Below are 18,183 nucleotides of genomic sequence, written 5' to 3'. Positions count from 1 at the left end.
TTTACAAAGTTCCCATTCTGGAGACTCCTCATAAAATCTTAAATAAACATGTCCTCACAGAAAACTTCACCATATTGACAACTACATTTTTTTCTTTATTAAATAATTTTGTTCAATCTTTTTTTTTTCACCGTTTTCTCTTTAATTTGGTTTCAGACCTTCCCAGCTCCATGGGCTAGGTTTATAATCAAGTCAAGTCAAGTCAAGTCATGTTTATTTCTATAGCGCTTTTCACAACAGACATTGTCTCAAAGCAGCTTTACAGAAATCAACAGTTAAGGTGAATGGTGTGTATTTATCCCTGATGGGCAGCCGTGGTGACTGTGGCAAGGAAAAACTCCCTTAGATGTTATGAGGAAGAAACCTTGAGAGGAACCAGACTCAAGAGGGAAACCCATCCTCATTTGGGTGACATCAAGAGTTTGATCATAATCACATCACAGCTACTAAATATTATATTCCTTATTTTATAATATCTGATATTCCTCCTCTGAGACAACTAAAGCCAGCCAATAACATCGCTTCGCAGTGTAACATATTAGAAGGAAAGCACCATATGCCCCCTTACACACACATTACACTTGTTTTGTTGTGATCGACAACAATAAAAATAAGCCCCTCCTTCCCAGACGACACACCCAATTTTTGCTCACTTGAACATCTGGAAATAGGTGACTGGTATCGTTAGGATTCAAAACTTCATATTTTTAGATTTAAATATAAACTGTTTCACTGTTTCATTGGCCTGTCACTATCTTGATATCTGGTAGAATTATAAGCAAACATTACTATACTTATTTGCTCCATCGAGTTTAGCTTCTGTGGGTAAACAAAGCTACAGTATGTTTGTGTTTGATGCACTGATGAACTATTAACAAATCCTGGTAGTGCACACAAACCTTCTAACCTGACTGCAAAAGAGAAATGCAAAATTCGGACGGTTGTTACAGATTCAAGCATTGTGGTCATTTGGCATGTGACAGAAGAAACGATTGTGGAGAGGAAACGTAATGAAATGCCCCACCTCCCAATAAACAGTGTGAGTGTAAACAGCAGGCTGTTGACATACTTGTGAAAATCTTGGCGTTATACCACTCTTTCTACCATTGTAGATATAAATAGCTCCAAGCAGCTCTTCTTCCTGTGGGGCTCCGATGGCCACGTCTGAAACATAATCAACATTGGAACGCAATAAACAACAGAACTGACCACCAAATTCTCTGCTTAAGAGTTACAGCATGGTTAAACTGACCCTTTCTTGAAAAGCTCACACAAATGGTGCAGACTTAAATACAACAAAAAAAAAAACCATTTACCTGTTTATTTTTATTTAATTATTCTAAACATGTGATCTTTTCATGGGTCAGTCATTTCACCTTGGTATTGTATTTCATTGTAATTTGGAGAAATTATTCATTTATTTCTCAGTTAAAGGACTTTTTTAGCCACATTGTCTGCAATTGTGAAAAGCTGCTTGTCCATTGTTAAAAGCTCTTTAAAAAATTAAATTCAATTGAAAAAAATACATTGAATTTTAAAGAAAGCCACAAACCACATTTAAATTTATGAATTACTAAGGATTTCTTCATATAAAAGAATTGAAAGTCAAAGACAGTGGAATGCGTAAAACCCACACAAGCTCTATATCAGTACACAGGAGGTAAAATTAATCCAAATCTTCACAAAAAAATTGAAGAAATAATATTTTTTTAATATTAAAAGCATAAATATATACAACGTCTCCCAAAAAATGTTTAACAGAAAATAAGAAACGTAAAAATATCAAATAAGCGGAAAAAGAGGAATAAGATAAACATGGCGAAAGTGCCATGCTTGAGTGCTAATGTTCTGTTCTGATCTCAACCACTTCCAAACCACACTGCTCTCACTTCACCACACCCTGAACCGCTTTATCCACACTGAAGAAACTTCAGTCATGGTGTGAAAACCATTGGTTTATCAGTATCATTGTGAGAAAATATCTGAGGCTTCTTAAATGTAATAAATAGTTTCATTGTCTTATTCTTTTACACCAAAATAAAGAACAGAATTTCTGCATTAGGTGAAAATACAAAGCCTTTCTTCTGATATTCCTACTGCATTGTACCCCCCCCCCCCCTCCAAACAAATACCATAATAATAACAAATACCATCTCTGTTCTATAATTCACAAAAAATAAATAAAATAAAACAGATTATTGAAATAGTGATATCAGCTCTATTCTTCTCAAGCCAGTTCGCTGTCACGTTTTGGAAAAATTACGCAAGTATTTAATAAAAACAGCATGTCTTCCATTCTGAGGATGATCAGAGTTTTCCATAAAGATTTCAAACCGACTTTTATAGCAACGTTTGAAGGCTTTCACCTTTACCACATTGTTTCAGTTTATTTATTATTAACACTATTATCTCATGTTACTAAGTCATGTTGGCTACAACGTAATGGTCTTATTTCCTCTGTTTACAAAGTCATGGCTACAACATAATACAGGTATTCGTCGACTTTTAAGTAGAGTAGGCTATATGTAAAATACTTTGAAATGATGCCGGAAGCTGGTACGCACTGTCGTACGCCACGGCTAGCAATTGCGGTCGTAAAGTCGAATGGTCGTAAGTCGACGACTACCTGTAACCTTATATCTATTGTGTTACTAGGCATGACTTTTCTTATTTAGTAGCATAATTATTTCATTTCCTCATGTTACTAGGCAATGGCTTTAATTTTATTATCCATATTAATAAATAGGGACCATAATTATCTTGTTTGCACATGTTACTACGTCATGACTACAACTTACTTATCCTATATCTTTGTGTTACTAAAGCTTAGTCATGGCTACCACTTAATTATCTAGTTTTTTTATGTTAAAAAAATAATGACCAAGACTTATCTCATTCTCATATGTTAGTAAGTCATGGCTATGATATAAATTTTATTCTTACTTGTGTGACTTAATAACGGCCATCCCTAATGTTGCTAAATATTAAACATGACGTAATTATCTAATTTTCTCCATGGTCTAATCATGGCCATGACCATCTTTTCACAAAAGATCATCTCTGTTCATCCTTCTATTTTTCTTACCATTGCATACCATTAAATTTCCCATGACACACTTGTACAGTGAACCAAACACAGAAGCCAAAAGCTGACAGTTTTCTAAATTGTGATCTTATTTGATATACAGCAGATTGGTAAAGATTTTAAGCAGTTTTTCAGCTTCAAGAAATGGAAACACATTTTTTACTTACAATTTGATTTTAGTCATTTCATGACTACTGTAAAATCATACATGAAAGAAACTCCTGCTTTGGTTCTTGTCTACTCTAATAAAGCTACATTCAGACAAGAAAATGAATCAAACATGATGATCTGTATTTCTGTTACTATATGTGTTACCTGAATAACCGTCATCATCAATGTCCCCGAGGTCAGTGATGGTCTCTCCAAAGCGAGCTGCGTACGAATCACTTCCCTTAAGCATGAAGTCTGTTTCTCTCATATTAACCTGGGAATGGAAATGAAAAACATACCATGTCAACACTCACACATTGGTCTTTAGGTGTACACAAAACTCTTGTCTTTGGAAACAAGCAAGACCCAATTTTTTGAAATTTGATAACCCCCATATAAAAGATATATATATATATATATATATATATATATATATATATATATATATATATATATATATATATATATATACCCAGATGACATTTTGAATAAATTGGGTTTATATAACAGCAAATGGGGACTCTATGTGTTAAATTAGTCCCCATTTGCTGTTATATAAACCCAATTCATTCAAAATGTCATCTGGGTTGAGGTCAGAGCTCATAGAAGGTCATGCTGGAACAGGTTTGGGACTCCTCAGATTAAGAGAAAATGTTATTCTACCACATCCAATGACATCCTTTACAATTGTGTGCCTCCAACATTGTGGGAACAGTTTCAGTAAGAATCACACATGACTGGAAAGTCAGGTGTCCCAATACTTTTCTTCATATCGTGTATCAAATGAAATATATTTAAAAACATATTCCTTATATCACATATATATGAACATTTGATGAACGTCAGCCATTGTTTGTTGTTTTGAAAAAGAAATTGCGTTCGTTGAAAGTAGTTTATGGGCCTGCTAGTGAAGTCTGTCCTGACTCGATCTTTCACCTAACGGTCGTCTAAAAAGTCTTCAGCTGATAAAATGTTGAACCAGCCCTTGAGATAATAAAGGTCCAATAAGGACATATAGGGTGGAAGTAAACTAGAAGTAAAAACAATGGTCTATACTTCCCATGTTTAAACCTTTGACCTAGTTAATGTCTCTCTGTGAAAAAAGACATTTCTATCTCCAGATGAGGTTAAAGACTAGTGTGGTTGATGTGGTTTTAATTTGTTTAGCCATACACATTAGCAAAAACACTAGATTGAGGACCACATATAGTATCCCACATATGGTGTTCCAATACAAAAGCCACAATATATCTAATCATACATACATGCATACAGTTGATCAGACAAGACATCTTAATTGTCTGATGTTTTTGGTTTTGTGAATTAACAAGCAACAGATGTCTGCTTTAACCCCAAATCAGGGATTATTTACATATTTAAGTTACAAGTTTACAATTCAATCTGTATCTGTATCAATTCCAGATTTCTTTCACAACTTCACCTTTAGATTTTTGGACGTAGGGCTTGAGGGGATTTTGGCTAAGCTAATTTTAAGTTTCCGTTTTTGTCCACGGCAGTGATTCCAGACCACCACACATACAGTCGGGAGGATTCATTTCAGGAGGCTGGGCAGTATATACTCCATTGATGATGAAAATTTCGGTTAAGATTCGCTCTTATTTATGCATGATTGTAAATCACGCTGCATCTTGAGTCACAGCTGAGAAATTAGATGTGGTCTGAGAAAGATATCTGGGTAGAATCTGCGTCTATTATTTGCTATCGATAAACTGAAGATGTCAGTGCTGATCAAAAGATGCCGACCCCACGAGGATCCCGAGAAATCTAGATTTGCACCGGTTCCAGCTGGATCACACTTCATAAAGATTTCAGACATTGGACTTTGAGGATAAACAACCTCTTAATCAATACCAAAAATAACATTCTACATATGCTGTTTCTCATTTATTAAATATTTACAGCCTCTGGCATGGAGGAGTTGGTTTTGTATCTATAAAGATCTCAGATGTTGAGCTCAATAATGAGCTGCTTAGAAGCTCCTGGTTACACAGCTGTAACGGACTGTAGAGGACTGTAGAAATGATTTATAATCAAAGTCTTGGTGACACAGAATTGACAATGGGTTCCCCTCTGAGTCTGGTTCCTCACAAGGTTTGCCACAGTGACCCCAGGCTTGCTCATTGGGGATAAATACACATCAATTTAAATATAAGTGAACTTTGTTCTATAATTCTTACATTCTGTAAATGTCCAGTGTTGAAAGCTCTATATAAATACAATTAAATTAAACTGAATAGAATAGAATTGATCAGGTCAATTTAAGGTAAAATTGTGTACACTTGATTTTTTGAGAGTTGTGTAGGCCGAACAAGTGTCAGCGGTGTTTAATATTTAACTCAGAGCCTGGGAAGTGGGATGGCTGCTCTGTCAGTACGACCTTGAATGCCGAGATCAAAGCAGGCAGCAAGTCTGGATGTGGGTGAAACTCTAAGCAAAAATGTAACCGATAAATAAGAAGCTATATTATTTTGTCAAGAGGTAGCCTATACTCTTCATCTGATTAAACGCTACAGATTTAATTAATCATAAATCAATTAGCTGAAGTAGATGTCAAGTTAGAACATCACCACACCAGAGTTTCAGACTCTCGTTTGGATGCACACATACACAAACGACAAGGAAAGGGGCTTTTGTACTTTACAGCACAGTGAATTTATTTATTTATTTATTTATTTTTTAATTCTGAAGATTTTAGAAAGTTGGGGTCAGGGCACAAGATCAGCCATGATACATCACCCCTGGGGCACAGAGGGTTAAGGGCCTTGCTGAAGGAGCCCAAAAGTGGCAGCTTGGCAATACAGAGGATTTAACTTCCAACCTTCCATTTAGTCACCAAAAGCCTACACTGAACCACACATGCCGCAGTACTTTCCATTCACTCAAGTCAACGAGTACATTTAACATCAACAATCGCATGTGTCAAAGTACAAAGAACTCACACCTATACCTATTACACCTATAAACCAAAATTTGTCATAGACATAAAAAACTGCAAACCAGTGTTGTATAATGCTGCATATAACTTCATATAATGCGATGTAAGTGCGATTGGAATTCTAGCCCCTGTGCTGTAGAGCTCAGTCATACTGAAAGATTGTAAACTCTGACTGAACCCCAGGCCTCTTTATCAGTTCCTGATTTTACTAACACTCTTGTAGCTAAATGAGCACAAATCTCCACAATCACAATCCAAAATGTTTTCAGGGAAACTTTTCAGTACACACAATTAGTTCATGCACATTAAAGATTTGACTTTTAAAAAACAATGCAGAAAATCTAGTAATAGCAAAAGGCACCCGTAGTAAAAATGAAAGACATCTGCACCTCTCGAGAATGGGTGTTCTGTCAGAAACTCCCACAACATAAAAAACAAGAGTAACCAAAAAAAGATTGTGGCAACCATGTTAAAGGACTGTCATAATTCGCTCTGGTGCTACAATGAAACACAGGAAGAGAGAGAGAGGTATCGGTTCTCACCCGGCCCTGGTTAATGTAGACATAAACACGGCCCTCCTCCCTCACGGTGCTGAACATCGGCGCCCCGACCAGGAGATCAGAAAGTCCGTCAGCATTCAGGTCAACCGCACACACACTCGCGCCATAGTACGAGCCCAGCTAGGAATGAATCAATAGATACATACATAACAAACATTGATAAGAATAGAAAAATTTGTAACTAAATAATAAATTGTATTGTGTGTAAATTGAGTCTCTCTTTAGTTGTAATTTTATATCGTTGCTATTATATATCACAATTTCCATTGTTGTTTTAATGTAATTGTATATTAAATTCATTTTAGTTTAATGTAAATCCTGTATTTTTTTTTATCAATATTTTTATGTACTTTATAAGGAAAGTTTGTAGTGCTTTGATTTGTTTAAAATAAAAGAAATATGCAGAAATAACTAAATTTTGGGTTATTATTATAGCATTTATGATTATTTAAAAAAACTTTTGCATATAAAAGTGTTTATGGTTGAAGATGAAAGCGATTTATTGTATCTTTACTCACCTGAGAGCCACTTGTTTCATTCAGGATTTTCAGAGTATTGCCTTCCACTGTGAAGATGTAAGCCTGTAAAAAGAAAAAAAGAAAGAAAGAAAGAAATACAAGTAAATAAATACATGTAAATAAAGAGATACCAAATGTAAAAGTAAACTACTCCATTCTTTCTCCAAACCAAATATATGGTTAAATGGTTATGCAATACTAATACTATTATTATTATTATTATTATTATTATTATTATTATTATTATTATTATTATTATTATTATTATTAAATTTCTATTTATTATTTTATTCATATTAATTTATTAAATTAATTCGATCTATTTTTTTTCTTTCTTTCATTGCAGAAGACTAATTGCTATATTTCATAGCCATGGCATTACATTCTTCCTTTTTGGTGCTTAGATAGAAAATAAGTAACCTACAACCACAGCCATGTACAACTGATATGCAAATGATGAGGTTCTTCAGTAGAATGCTCCTGCTATTAATTATCAGCTTATCGTCTCAAATTTACCTCTAAACAAAAATAACTTTCCACTATGTACTTGAGTATAAAAACGCTTAAAAAACACACAAACATTGGTATATATAGTGTACATGGTAAAATTAGGACATCCATATATATATATATATATATATAATATAGTTAGAAATATTCATATTTATTTACTTTGCCAGTCTGGGCATGTTGGGGTGCACCACCTACGATCTCCATACTGTTCGGGTAAAGAAAGTGTCCAGCACTTACAGCGTAACCTGAACAAAAGAAAACAAAGAATCAAACACTGATTTTATTTGACATATAGATCATTACACTGTAAACAAAAACAAAAATGCGATTATATTGCTAGCTTTCGTGGTTGTGAACATTTCGAAAAAAAGGTTTGAATTCGAGCTTATTTAATAATGGAATAGATATAAATCAACAATTAACCTCATTTAGGTTTATAATTATTGTTTAGATATTTATTTACAATACATGTTAAAACAAATTAAATATATTATAAGACATATTTCTGCTTTCTCTCAAACACTGGGACCAAAAAGGACCCAACGGCAATGCAAAACAAATCCTATGTATACACTTATACACATCTATACACTACTGACTTTTTATTACGCTTCAGTTTTCACTTATAAACTCAGCAACAAAGAAAGTTTATCAGTGACTGACTAACATTATAACTGAGCTGAATGCTCGCAAACAGTTATACCTGAGACCACAGTATGGTCTCAATAAGTCACAATAACACATGGTGCTTGACAATGAAAAATGCGTGCTGCAACAGCTAGTATTTTTCATTTGCACGCATCATCTGCAACAGACAATGATATACAAAGATTAAAAAAATAACACCTCTAGACGCCTTTTTGTAAGCAGTAATTAAGATCTACCTTGTTTCTGTACGTTTATTTATCCGGGTCTATATAACAGTCAGGCCGTCTTTAACGACTTCTTGAAACATATTACCTCAGATGATAGCAACATAACGACAACAATACAACAGATTTCAATATGAAGTAAAGCCCATCCCCCACCACAAAAAAAGTCGTAGTTTATCAGTCATTTAGATCAATTTGGACACTTACATTCGCCACAGCTTCTACGTGGGTCAGACCTCTTTCTTTTTTTTGCTGGTGTGCTTAACAGTTGGCCTTATAACTCATTTCATATTGATAATCAGCAACAATTGATTTTCTATGATCGTGGCTCATGGCAGTTCTTCTTAGCATGGTCTAGATATAATCCCTAAATACTCTGAACACTAAAGTACCAAAAGTTTGGATTTTATAAAGGCAATCTTGATAATTTTGTGCATTTTATTAATGAAACCTGGCTGCTGATGACAATTGTTATTCAGCCCTTGATAAATAAAAACATCAAATTGAAAAACAGTGTAATTTCTTTTTTCTCATGACTGTATGTAATTTTTAGATCAGCGGCTGTCAATTAAATTTTTGTTACATTACATTAAATGCATTACATACATTGTGAAAGCTTTACATTTATAAATACAAAGAATTTAAAAATGAACAATATAACAAATAGCTTGATTTTCATCCTGTTTACTCATATATTTGCAATAATAAAATTTTCTAGCTGGCTACATATAACATAAAAGAGGGTGGGGAACATTTGCCTTGCTCAAGGGCCTAGGGGTGGCAGCTTGGTGTGGCAGGGATTTGATCTTTGTAGCCTCTGTAGACCCTCATTACCTGCCATGTAAGGCATGAGTCTTTTTTTTTTTCTTATTTGACCACCACAACAGATATAAAAAATAAAAAAAACCTCAAGCATTATCCTTTCACACCTGGACTTAAAAAATGCTTCTGTGTGAAAATGGAAAAGCTTGTAAGATAAAACCTGAATGTGTTAACCACTAAAAGCAATTTAAAGAATCTTTGAAAAACTCTTTCAACAAAGAAAAAACCCTGACCAGTAGCATTTCCATTACATGCATTAGATGTGGTATGTTCGAGTCTCCTTTTTTCATAAATTTAATGTATTTGCCAGAATTAAACTGCCACACATGGACCCTTTTCATATATGATCATTGTTTTCTGTTCTCAATTTATTTATTTATTGTTTTTTTTTTCGTTGCTTCCCAACTTTCTGTCAGGGAGCGCCCTGCGCTCTCACCCGTTCATGCCCCGCCAACTCGGAGCTCCTCGCCTGATTACTAACTCGGCGCACCTGACTTCCATCAGACTCCCTCCTATATAAGCAACTCCGCTTCCCACTATCACCGTCCGTTATTGTGCTTATGGACTCTAGTTGTCAGCTTTACGATTCCCCGTTCTGCTGCCAGCTCTCCGCGCTCTCGCTATATGCTAAACGAACTTTCGATACCGACTTTTGCTTTCGCTGCCTATTTCATTCTGGTTGTGTGTGTTCCTTGGATTATTCTGCACCTATCATTAAAACTCTGTTTTTGCCCAGCTTTCGCCTCGTCCGTGCATAACACTTTCAGTTCTGGTTTTGTGTATTCTTCTTTTCAGTCCTGCCCTGACCTCCACCCTGATTTTGACGAATTTACCTTCACCCCCTGCCATTCTTTTATATTTTGACAAGTACAGACCAAGCCCTAACCTCAGAGAAGAGTTTCTCTAGAAGAAGAAAGTAACAAAGCAATGAATTTCCTGTCTTACCAAGGTAGCTTCCGTAGAGCACTGTGTTTTCATCATCCACATAGGCTGCAAAGACCTTACTAGTCATGTTGTAGACTAGAACAGAGCCAGTCCAGTAAGAGCTACCAGGAGCTCCCATGATCATCAGATCCTACAAAACAAACCATAATGACACCAACTTCAACACATGATGTTATGCTAAAATCTATTGAATAAATGGTTTGATGAGTTTATTTATAATACAGCAGTTTTGGAAAATAATTAATTGCTAAAATTGCTGTTCAAATTGCTATAGTTTAAGAGAGTTAAAAGCAATGGGAAAAGTGTTTGTAAAGGCAAAATGATTGTTCTCCTATAACAGCACACCTCCTTGCTAGCTATAACTGATATAGTCTTTATTGTGAAATGTTTATAATTGCCTCCCATTGCTTTGTGAATACAAATTATTTTAAGCCACTATACTACATGAAACAGAGCTAGCTTTAGGTAACACGTGAATGATCTGGTAAAACAGGTGAGGAGCACGTGAATCGTACCTCAGTTAGGAAATTAGAAATTCCAGCTTGGCAGGATCCATAGTCTTCACCGAACTTTCTCTGATGATCTGCACACACACAGACACACACACACACACACACAGACACACACACACAGACACAGACACAGACAAACAGCCATTTAGCCATGATGTCTTTCCACTAACTGCTGAACACTGTCTCCTCTGTTCATTCATTATATACAATGCCTGAAAGGCACACTGGCGTGGCGGACGTTAAATACGAGTACCTCTGTAGCAGGGGATATAGTGGGTTGTGCTGCTAAAATCAGAGTTGAACTGGAAGCACACGCCGTGAGGCAGCTTGTTTTGATTGTCTTTTTGCGAGAAGAAGACGTTCTTCCAGCGATGTCCACATGCCTGAAATTGGAACCAGTGTTAAGGGGCTTACCCAAGACAAGTACGCTTTTGTGCTATATATATAACGAGCTGCAGACTCGGCTCAGCGCTGACTTCTCCAATCTCACAGCATGACTGTCAGATGAGATGATAATCAGAACACAACTCATCCTGTCTCATGTTCGCATCTAGAAGCAAACGCTTGCAAACGCATGCTAGAAATGCCAGCGTTTGACTAATGGGGTCAGTTGTAAGTGTGTGTATACTTGTGAAGAATTATAAACTGATAAGTGATGGTTAATGTTCAGAGATTATTTAGACTGGTTTAGTGAGGCTCTTCTGAACTTTTATGGACATTTTCTTTCTTTCAAAAGCTAGTACTGTATACCCTGTCCAGATGTGAGCATGCTAAATAGGGGACTTCTCATAAAAATATATTATACTATTATAGCATCTTGACTTCTTCTTCTGTTATTATATAATCTTTTCAAAACACATGTTTCTCAATCTACCAACTATAACAACTTAGTACATCAATATAATCATGTTTATAATGTTAAAATAATCTCTAAATCAAGGCCCCCACTTCGAGAAACATTGTTTTTTGAAACTCACAGAAAAGGTAGTGATAAATATACTTATTTTAATGTTTGCAAGGAAAGATTAGTGAATTTCATATCCAACATCCAGGTTTCCTCATATAATTTAGTAGCTTATATACTTATTTTTTAATGAATAGTAAAAGAGAACTGGGAGTCATACCAGTACATCACCATTTGATGGTCTTCGAGAAAGGCTGACTCCAAGCCACTGGTTATCGCTTTCAGCCTGGCAGGTTTTTCCACACCGCTCCACACCTGTACAAGATCCAATCATTTATGTGTTACAACCAAAAATATCTATGCAGTACAGTATTGCTTAAGACACCTTTGTATACAGACGAGACACAATAGTGGCCTCCATTTGGATGTATATTCATACTGTAATTTATACTGTTATATATGTATGAATAATAAAAATATTGCCAAAAGGTTGAATAATAATTGAAAAGGTTTTCCACCAACAATATGCTTTTTAAATATATTTAAAGTTTTATTTCATGCTTTATTGATGGTACAGCATGTGTTATATCTGTCTTATAGCATCATTAGTTAAGATAAGTGACTAGCTAAGTCAAACATGACCTTTTACCTTTGTAAAATAAGCTTTATGAACGAGAGTTGCTAAATTCAGAGTCGTGCATTTGGGTTACAATAAAAGAAACCCTCTATAAGGACGTTAATGAGCTTCCTAGTGTTACTTGTTTCTCAAAAGACAAAACATTTCTCTAAAGGTTTGAGAGGATTCTCAAGTAGCTAGTGTTTCCTCCAACTTGCTCAAAATGGATTTCGAATAAGTCCCCGATTCCTGTAAATCAATTCTTTGTTTTTTGTATCATCAGACCTCAGTTAATACTTTACCACACAATATTTATTTTGATCACATGTAGTAGTGACAAAATGATAACAATCCCATCCCCCATTTTGAGGAACACTTTCTGACATCTAGAATAGAGTACACCCCTCACATTTCAGCAACCATTTTAGTATATCTTCTCAGGGGACAAAACTATAGAAAAGAAACTTGGATATATTTTAGAGTAGTCAATGAGCAGTGTGTATATAAGTACAGATTTACTATCCTAAAAAATAACTCAACATACAGCCATTATTGCCTTAATAGCTGACAACAAAAGTGAGTACATCCTAATTAATAACAGCTGCATGTCCTTTAATCAGGCAAAGCCACACGTCCTATTCATCATGTTCATATTTTTGTCTACTTGACAGGACCATGCTGAATTGTGAGGGGTGTACTCACTTTTGTGAGATACTGTATGTTCAGAAAATATGTTTATATATGAATATATTTTCTTAATAAACCTTCATTTTAATAAAGAGATAAACTTCAACTTCAGACAATATACTTTCCGCACTTGCTAACTAAACTAAACTGTTGACTTTTTGTTAATTTTTTACCAGCTATTTGCTATTTCAAAACACATCACAAAAACCAAACAGAAAATGTGTAAAAATGTAGCATGATTAGCAGTTGTCTAAAACATTTCCATGTCCTAGCTAGCTTACTCATATCGGCTTGCAGCTAGTCACTACTCAATGTCATACAGATGCGCTAGCTGTTATGCAACATTATGCAGTCTTGTATTTCAAAATAAAAAAATAAAAAAGTTTTTTTTTGTAATCAAATTTGATCTTGCGACATGTAAGGCAGAATTAATCAACATAATGTGAACATTTTACCTTTAGATTAATAACCTGATCTCTTTTACCGCTCATTTAATGCATCCTTTGTATTATTGAGATAAAACCTTCAATAATTGCTCAAATTATTTCAAAAGGTCTGAAAGACATGGCATCCTGCCAATAACACAGAAAATTGTTGCAGGAGAAATACCCATTTGCAGATTAGATATAATAAAACACCAACAAGATTCAATCAAACACATGAAAAACAACAATGGTAAAGTTGAGGTAAAGTAGTGATCTGACAGTAAGAAGCTTGTGCTGTGGGATAAAATGATTCATTTCAATATTTCACACCAGGTTTTTTCTTTAGTTTGTCATTCCTCTTAAGTTTCTTCCATCTGCCCAAAGCTAAAATCCAAGTTTATTTCGTTGAGATGTTTCAAGAGTTTGCAGTAAATAGTATGATGTAATGCAGAATGGAGTTTGTGAAAAAAAACAGGAAGTGAACTCAGCACAGGTAATTTCGCTATATTTGGATTTCTTTGTATTCTTTTAGCAAATGTTTCTAACGCTTTAAAATCGTCAGTAAAACCAGAAACTCGCTTGTCTCACAGACGTTCACACAACCTGACCTTTACTAATGTTGCATGTGTATTAGTACTTGATCACAGTATAGCGCAAGAGAAAACATTCAGAGGGTTGACTATGAACAAATTAAGTATATTGGGATAAACTGGGACTTTACGATTACAGCAGAAGCTCCAAAGTATAAATCCACAGGATCCAGGTGAGATTATCCAGGATGAAAAGTTCTTTTCTGGAGCACTGTTTTTTTTATCCATGTGATACTACTGATAGCAGAAGTTAAGTCACAAGTGATCATGATCTCTATGTTGGACATGTGCTAGACAGTCTGACTGACATCATGCTTTTCCATTCAGAAAATAGTATAAATCATTCATTTGTTCTCAATAGAAGCTGGGTCTCATTTACATACAGCCATTGTAAAGAATCCTGTCTGGTCCTAGTTCTTCTGTAAAAGTTTGCGGGGGAAAAAGCCTAATGGACTGAGGATGTTTTGAACTTCCTGTCCAGCTCCTGTCTGACCTGAAACAATGGCAGTCTCATTTCCCTTATTTGGGAAAAGCGAGTTAATTATGCTTCATAATAACAGGAAGAGAAATGTGACCAGCCCTCTCCACGATCCCACTTCACTCATGGATCATTTGTTCAGTATGTACACAAGAGGAAGAAGTGGTGACTAATTTCCAAACTTATGGAATGTGAATTTGATTGAACGGAGACGTTCAGACCTCCAGAGATTTGCCGTCTAGACATTGAGCAAGAAAGCATGAACGACAACAGACCTCTGTTGGAAATATACCGTGTCTACAGCATATGATGAGAAGACGAGGAGTGAATATAGACCAATTCTAATATTCATTATACAAATAAGAGATGGGTATTCATTTTTGAATCTTAGTTCCTCTTAAGGTTCTTTCCTCATGTTTTCTGAATTTGTGTAAAATCATTTTTAAGATGCTGATTATTGCTAAACACAATACCGCTACCCGTAACTAACACCAAATAAACTAGCAAGTTAGTTGTTATGTTTGAAAAAAATAAATAAATAAATGGGAAGAAGATTACTTTGTGAAGCTTTGGAAAGATCACGTACCAGTTTGGAGCTGCTCACACTTCTTATTAGAAATGTTGCACTTGTAAATGACACCAGGTTTTTGAACGGTTGAGTAAAATGTTGAGTCAGCAACTGGCGCTCCAACAATCAACCTAAAATGACAGCAATCCAGGCCACTCGTGTTAATCAAACACACGTTCACAAATTGTTGCACAATCGATCCTTAGTAAATGTTATACAGCTATCTGCTGCATGAGTATAGAGACTATTCATTTTACTCTTATACATATACACACCAAACATACAGCAAATGATAAAAGATAGAAAAGGGTGCAAGAAACAGGGGTTTTGTTTATTAAGGGGTTTGAGTTAAAAATTGTAATAAAAAAAATAAAATAAAAATGTATGAATCACCATAAAGTAAGGTGTTGGAATGTTAAAAGTTAGTAATGTGACTGGATTCTTTACCTGCACATTTATTAAGCAATAAGACAATGTTCAATAAAGTATACACCATAAATCTCTATTTTTTCAAACTGTGTGGGGAAGCATAATCCAGTTATACTCTATTAATAGTCATGCCCCATTCATAATAAGAAACAGACAGACAGACAGACAGACAGACAGACAGACAGACAGATAGACAGATAGATAGATAGATAGATAGATAGATAGATAGATAGATAGATAGATAGATAGATAGATAGATAGATAGATAGATAATAGTCATGCCCCATTCATAATAAGAAAGCAGACAGACAGACAGACAGACAGACAGACAGACAGACAGACAGACAGACAGACAGACAGACAGACAGATAGATAGATAGATAGATAGATAGATAGATAGATAGATAGATAGATAGATAGATAGATAGATAGATAGATAGATATCACCTTCCCACATGGAGTCTATAAAAGTCAGTGTCAGAAGTCTGATCATGAAGTTAGTCCGCACTCACCACGCGCTCTGCTGGTGTTTATGGAGCAGAACCGAGTAGCCGAATAAAGATGCATTGGGTCCTCCAAAGTGCACCGAGTTCTCCACGTCCAGATTATAGCAGTGCGACGGCTTCAGCAGGAACCAGGCGCACACGAGCCCGGACACCAGCACGCTCACGCACCACCGGGGGCTCATCCGCTTCTGTCCTCCTTCAGTCAAAGTCCACATATTGGCTTTATAATCCGATTAGTGTTGAAAAAAAAAGTTTTGAATCACGAGATGTCCCACAAATACAAAAATAAATAAAATAATAACTCTTTTCTGGTTACGGAAGCGAACTCCTCATTTCGTTCCTATGACAAAAAGTTTGCAGTACGTGCGCATGTCTGTATGTGTGTGTGTGTGTGTGTGTGTGTGTGTGTGTGTCTGTGTGTGTGTGTCTGGTCGCGCGCCTGTTGCGCTCTGAGTCTGAACATCTGCGGCTGCTGTTGCTGCTGTTGCGGACCGGCGCTCGACCTCCTCCTCCTTCTTCTCCTCCTCTTTCTCCCTTTTCCACTCCTCCCTCCTATATCTCTCTCCTCTCCTCCTCTTCGGGGTACAATTTCGTCACGCACGATTGGGGTCTGAGGGAAAAGAAGTTTGTTTGATGTTCATCTGTGGGAGCGCATGAAGGGTCTGAAAAGGACGTGGTTGAAAAGTTATAACAAAAAACTAAATCTCAAATTTTACAAGAAATGTAAAATGTGACGCGGCAAAACTGTAATGTATTATATAAAGCCTTTCTATCTTGCACCTTGATCACACATTTATTATGCAAGGAGAAACTGATGCCTTTGATTAGAAAACAAATCTAATAACACAGTCCGTTATCAAATTTTATTAGGAACATAACATATACTGTGACAATAAGCCAATAATCAAAAACTATACTGTAGTGAATTACAGAATGAACGAACAGGCATATGGCTGTTCCTAATAAACTGTCACTCTATAAACACCATAGCGAATGTGGCTGGGCTTTGTATTGGAAAGCTTGTCCTCATTTGACTAATTGGTATTTAAATAAATAATGGGTGGATGGGTGGATTATTAATTTAAATACCAATTAGTCAATTGAGGACAAGCTTTCCAATCCAAAGTTATTCTATGAATGAGTGTCCATTAATTAATTAATTAATTAATTAATTCATTCATTCATTCATTCATGGACACTCTTCATTGAATAACTTTTGGGGTTTACATCCTACCAGCAACTTTTCCAGGCATAGGCATGCTAGGCGGTTGCCTAGTGTGAAGTAAAAGCTGTGTGTGTGTTGGGGGGGGGGGGGGGGGGGGGACAGCAGTGAGCACCCCCTGGCCTGCCCTCACCCCCATCCAACAAAGATTATTATTATTAATAGTATTAGTATTATTGTTATTACTTAGTAGTAGTAGTATGTTTCGTTATTTTGGTAATCTTATATATCATGATTACTTGCGAATATCTGAGGTCTGAGGTCTAAATCCTTGTAGTTGTTTACCAGAACATGGATGTTTTTTTGCATTTGAATTATTTAATTGTTGTTGTTTTTTCTCTGCTTAAGTTTAATATAAATTATATGTCTACATACTTGAATTTAGCCAATTTTTGCAAGGATTATCAAATGTGTTTAACCTTTATTATGGAAGGTTGCGAATGATTTGTATAGTGGGAGGGTGAAGCCATGGGGTGATGACAATAGGAATTTTGCTCAGGGTGCCAAAGAGGCTAGAATTGGCCCTGAATCCTACATTGTAATATGTGCTATTAAACAATCACACAAATACAAAACCTGAAATAAAGACACCAAACTCAAAGAATAATGGACTACATATGGGTTAAGAAGAAAAAGGCTCCCTTTTAAACATAAACATAAACATTTAGAGCACAGAGGACATACCCAAGCATGAGTTATTAGCAACTAATAAAATTAAGGGTTACAGTACTGTCATGGATATCCATGATCCACAGGATGTAGAAGAGTCAGATAAATTCAGCTGACACAATCAAACCTCTTTTTCCCATGACGAAAAGTGTTATT

The 18,183-nt window shown here is 35.6% G+C and overlaps 1 protein-coding gene across 1 annotated transcript in view; it reads right to left on the bottom strand.

The window, feature by feature from the left end:
- The window catches only part of itga4 (integrin alpha 4), a 43,750-nt gene extending 27,134 nt beyond the window's left edge, over positions 1-16,616 (bottom strand). The window contains exons 1-11 of the mRNA XM_083536964.1: positions 16,143-16,616; positions 15,220-15,332; positions 12,058-12,152; positions 11,187-11,316; positions 10,937-11,004; positions 10,422-10,551; positions 7,942-8,027; positions 7,270-7,332; positions 6,734-6,871; positions 3,401-3,509; positions 1,070-1,164 (exon numbers count right to left, since the gene is read on the bottom strand). Of these exons, the coding sequence (XP_083393090.1) occupies positions 1,070-1,164; positions 3,401-3,509; positions 6,734-6,871; positions 7,270-7,332; positions 7,942-8,027; positions 10,422-10,551; positions 10,937-11,004; positions 11,187-11,316; positions 12,058-12,152; positions 15,220-15,332; positions 16,143-16,351 (1,236 nt within the window). The 5' untranslated portion in view covers positions 16,352-16,616. The remainder of the gene's footprint in view (positions 1-1,069; positions 1,165-3,400; positions 3,510-6,733; positions 6,872-7,269; positions 7,333-7,941; positions 8,028-10,421; positions 10,552-10,936; positions 11,005-11,186; positions 11,317-12,057; positions 12,153-15,219; positions 15,333-16,142) is intronic.
- Between the last annotated feature and the right edge of the window lie 1,567 nt (positions 16,617-18,183).

The sequence above is a fragment of the Silurus aristotelis genome (genome assembly GCF_946808225.1).
Source record: "Silurus aristotelis genome assembly, chromosome: 3".
Lineage (NCBI taxonomy): Eukaryota > Metazoa > Chordata > Actinopteri > Siluriformes > Siluridae > Silurus > Silurus aristotelis.
This window is presented reverse-complemented; position numbering and strand designations above follow the sequence as displayed.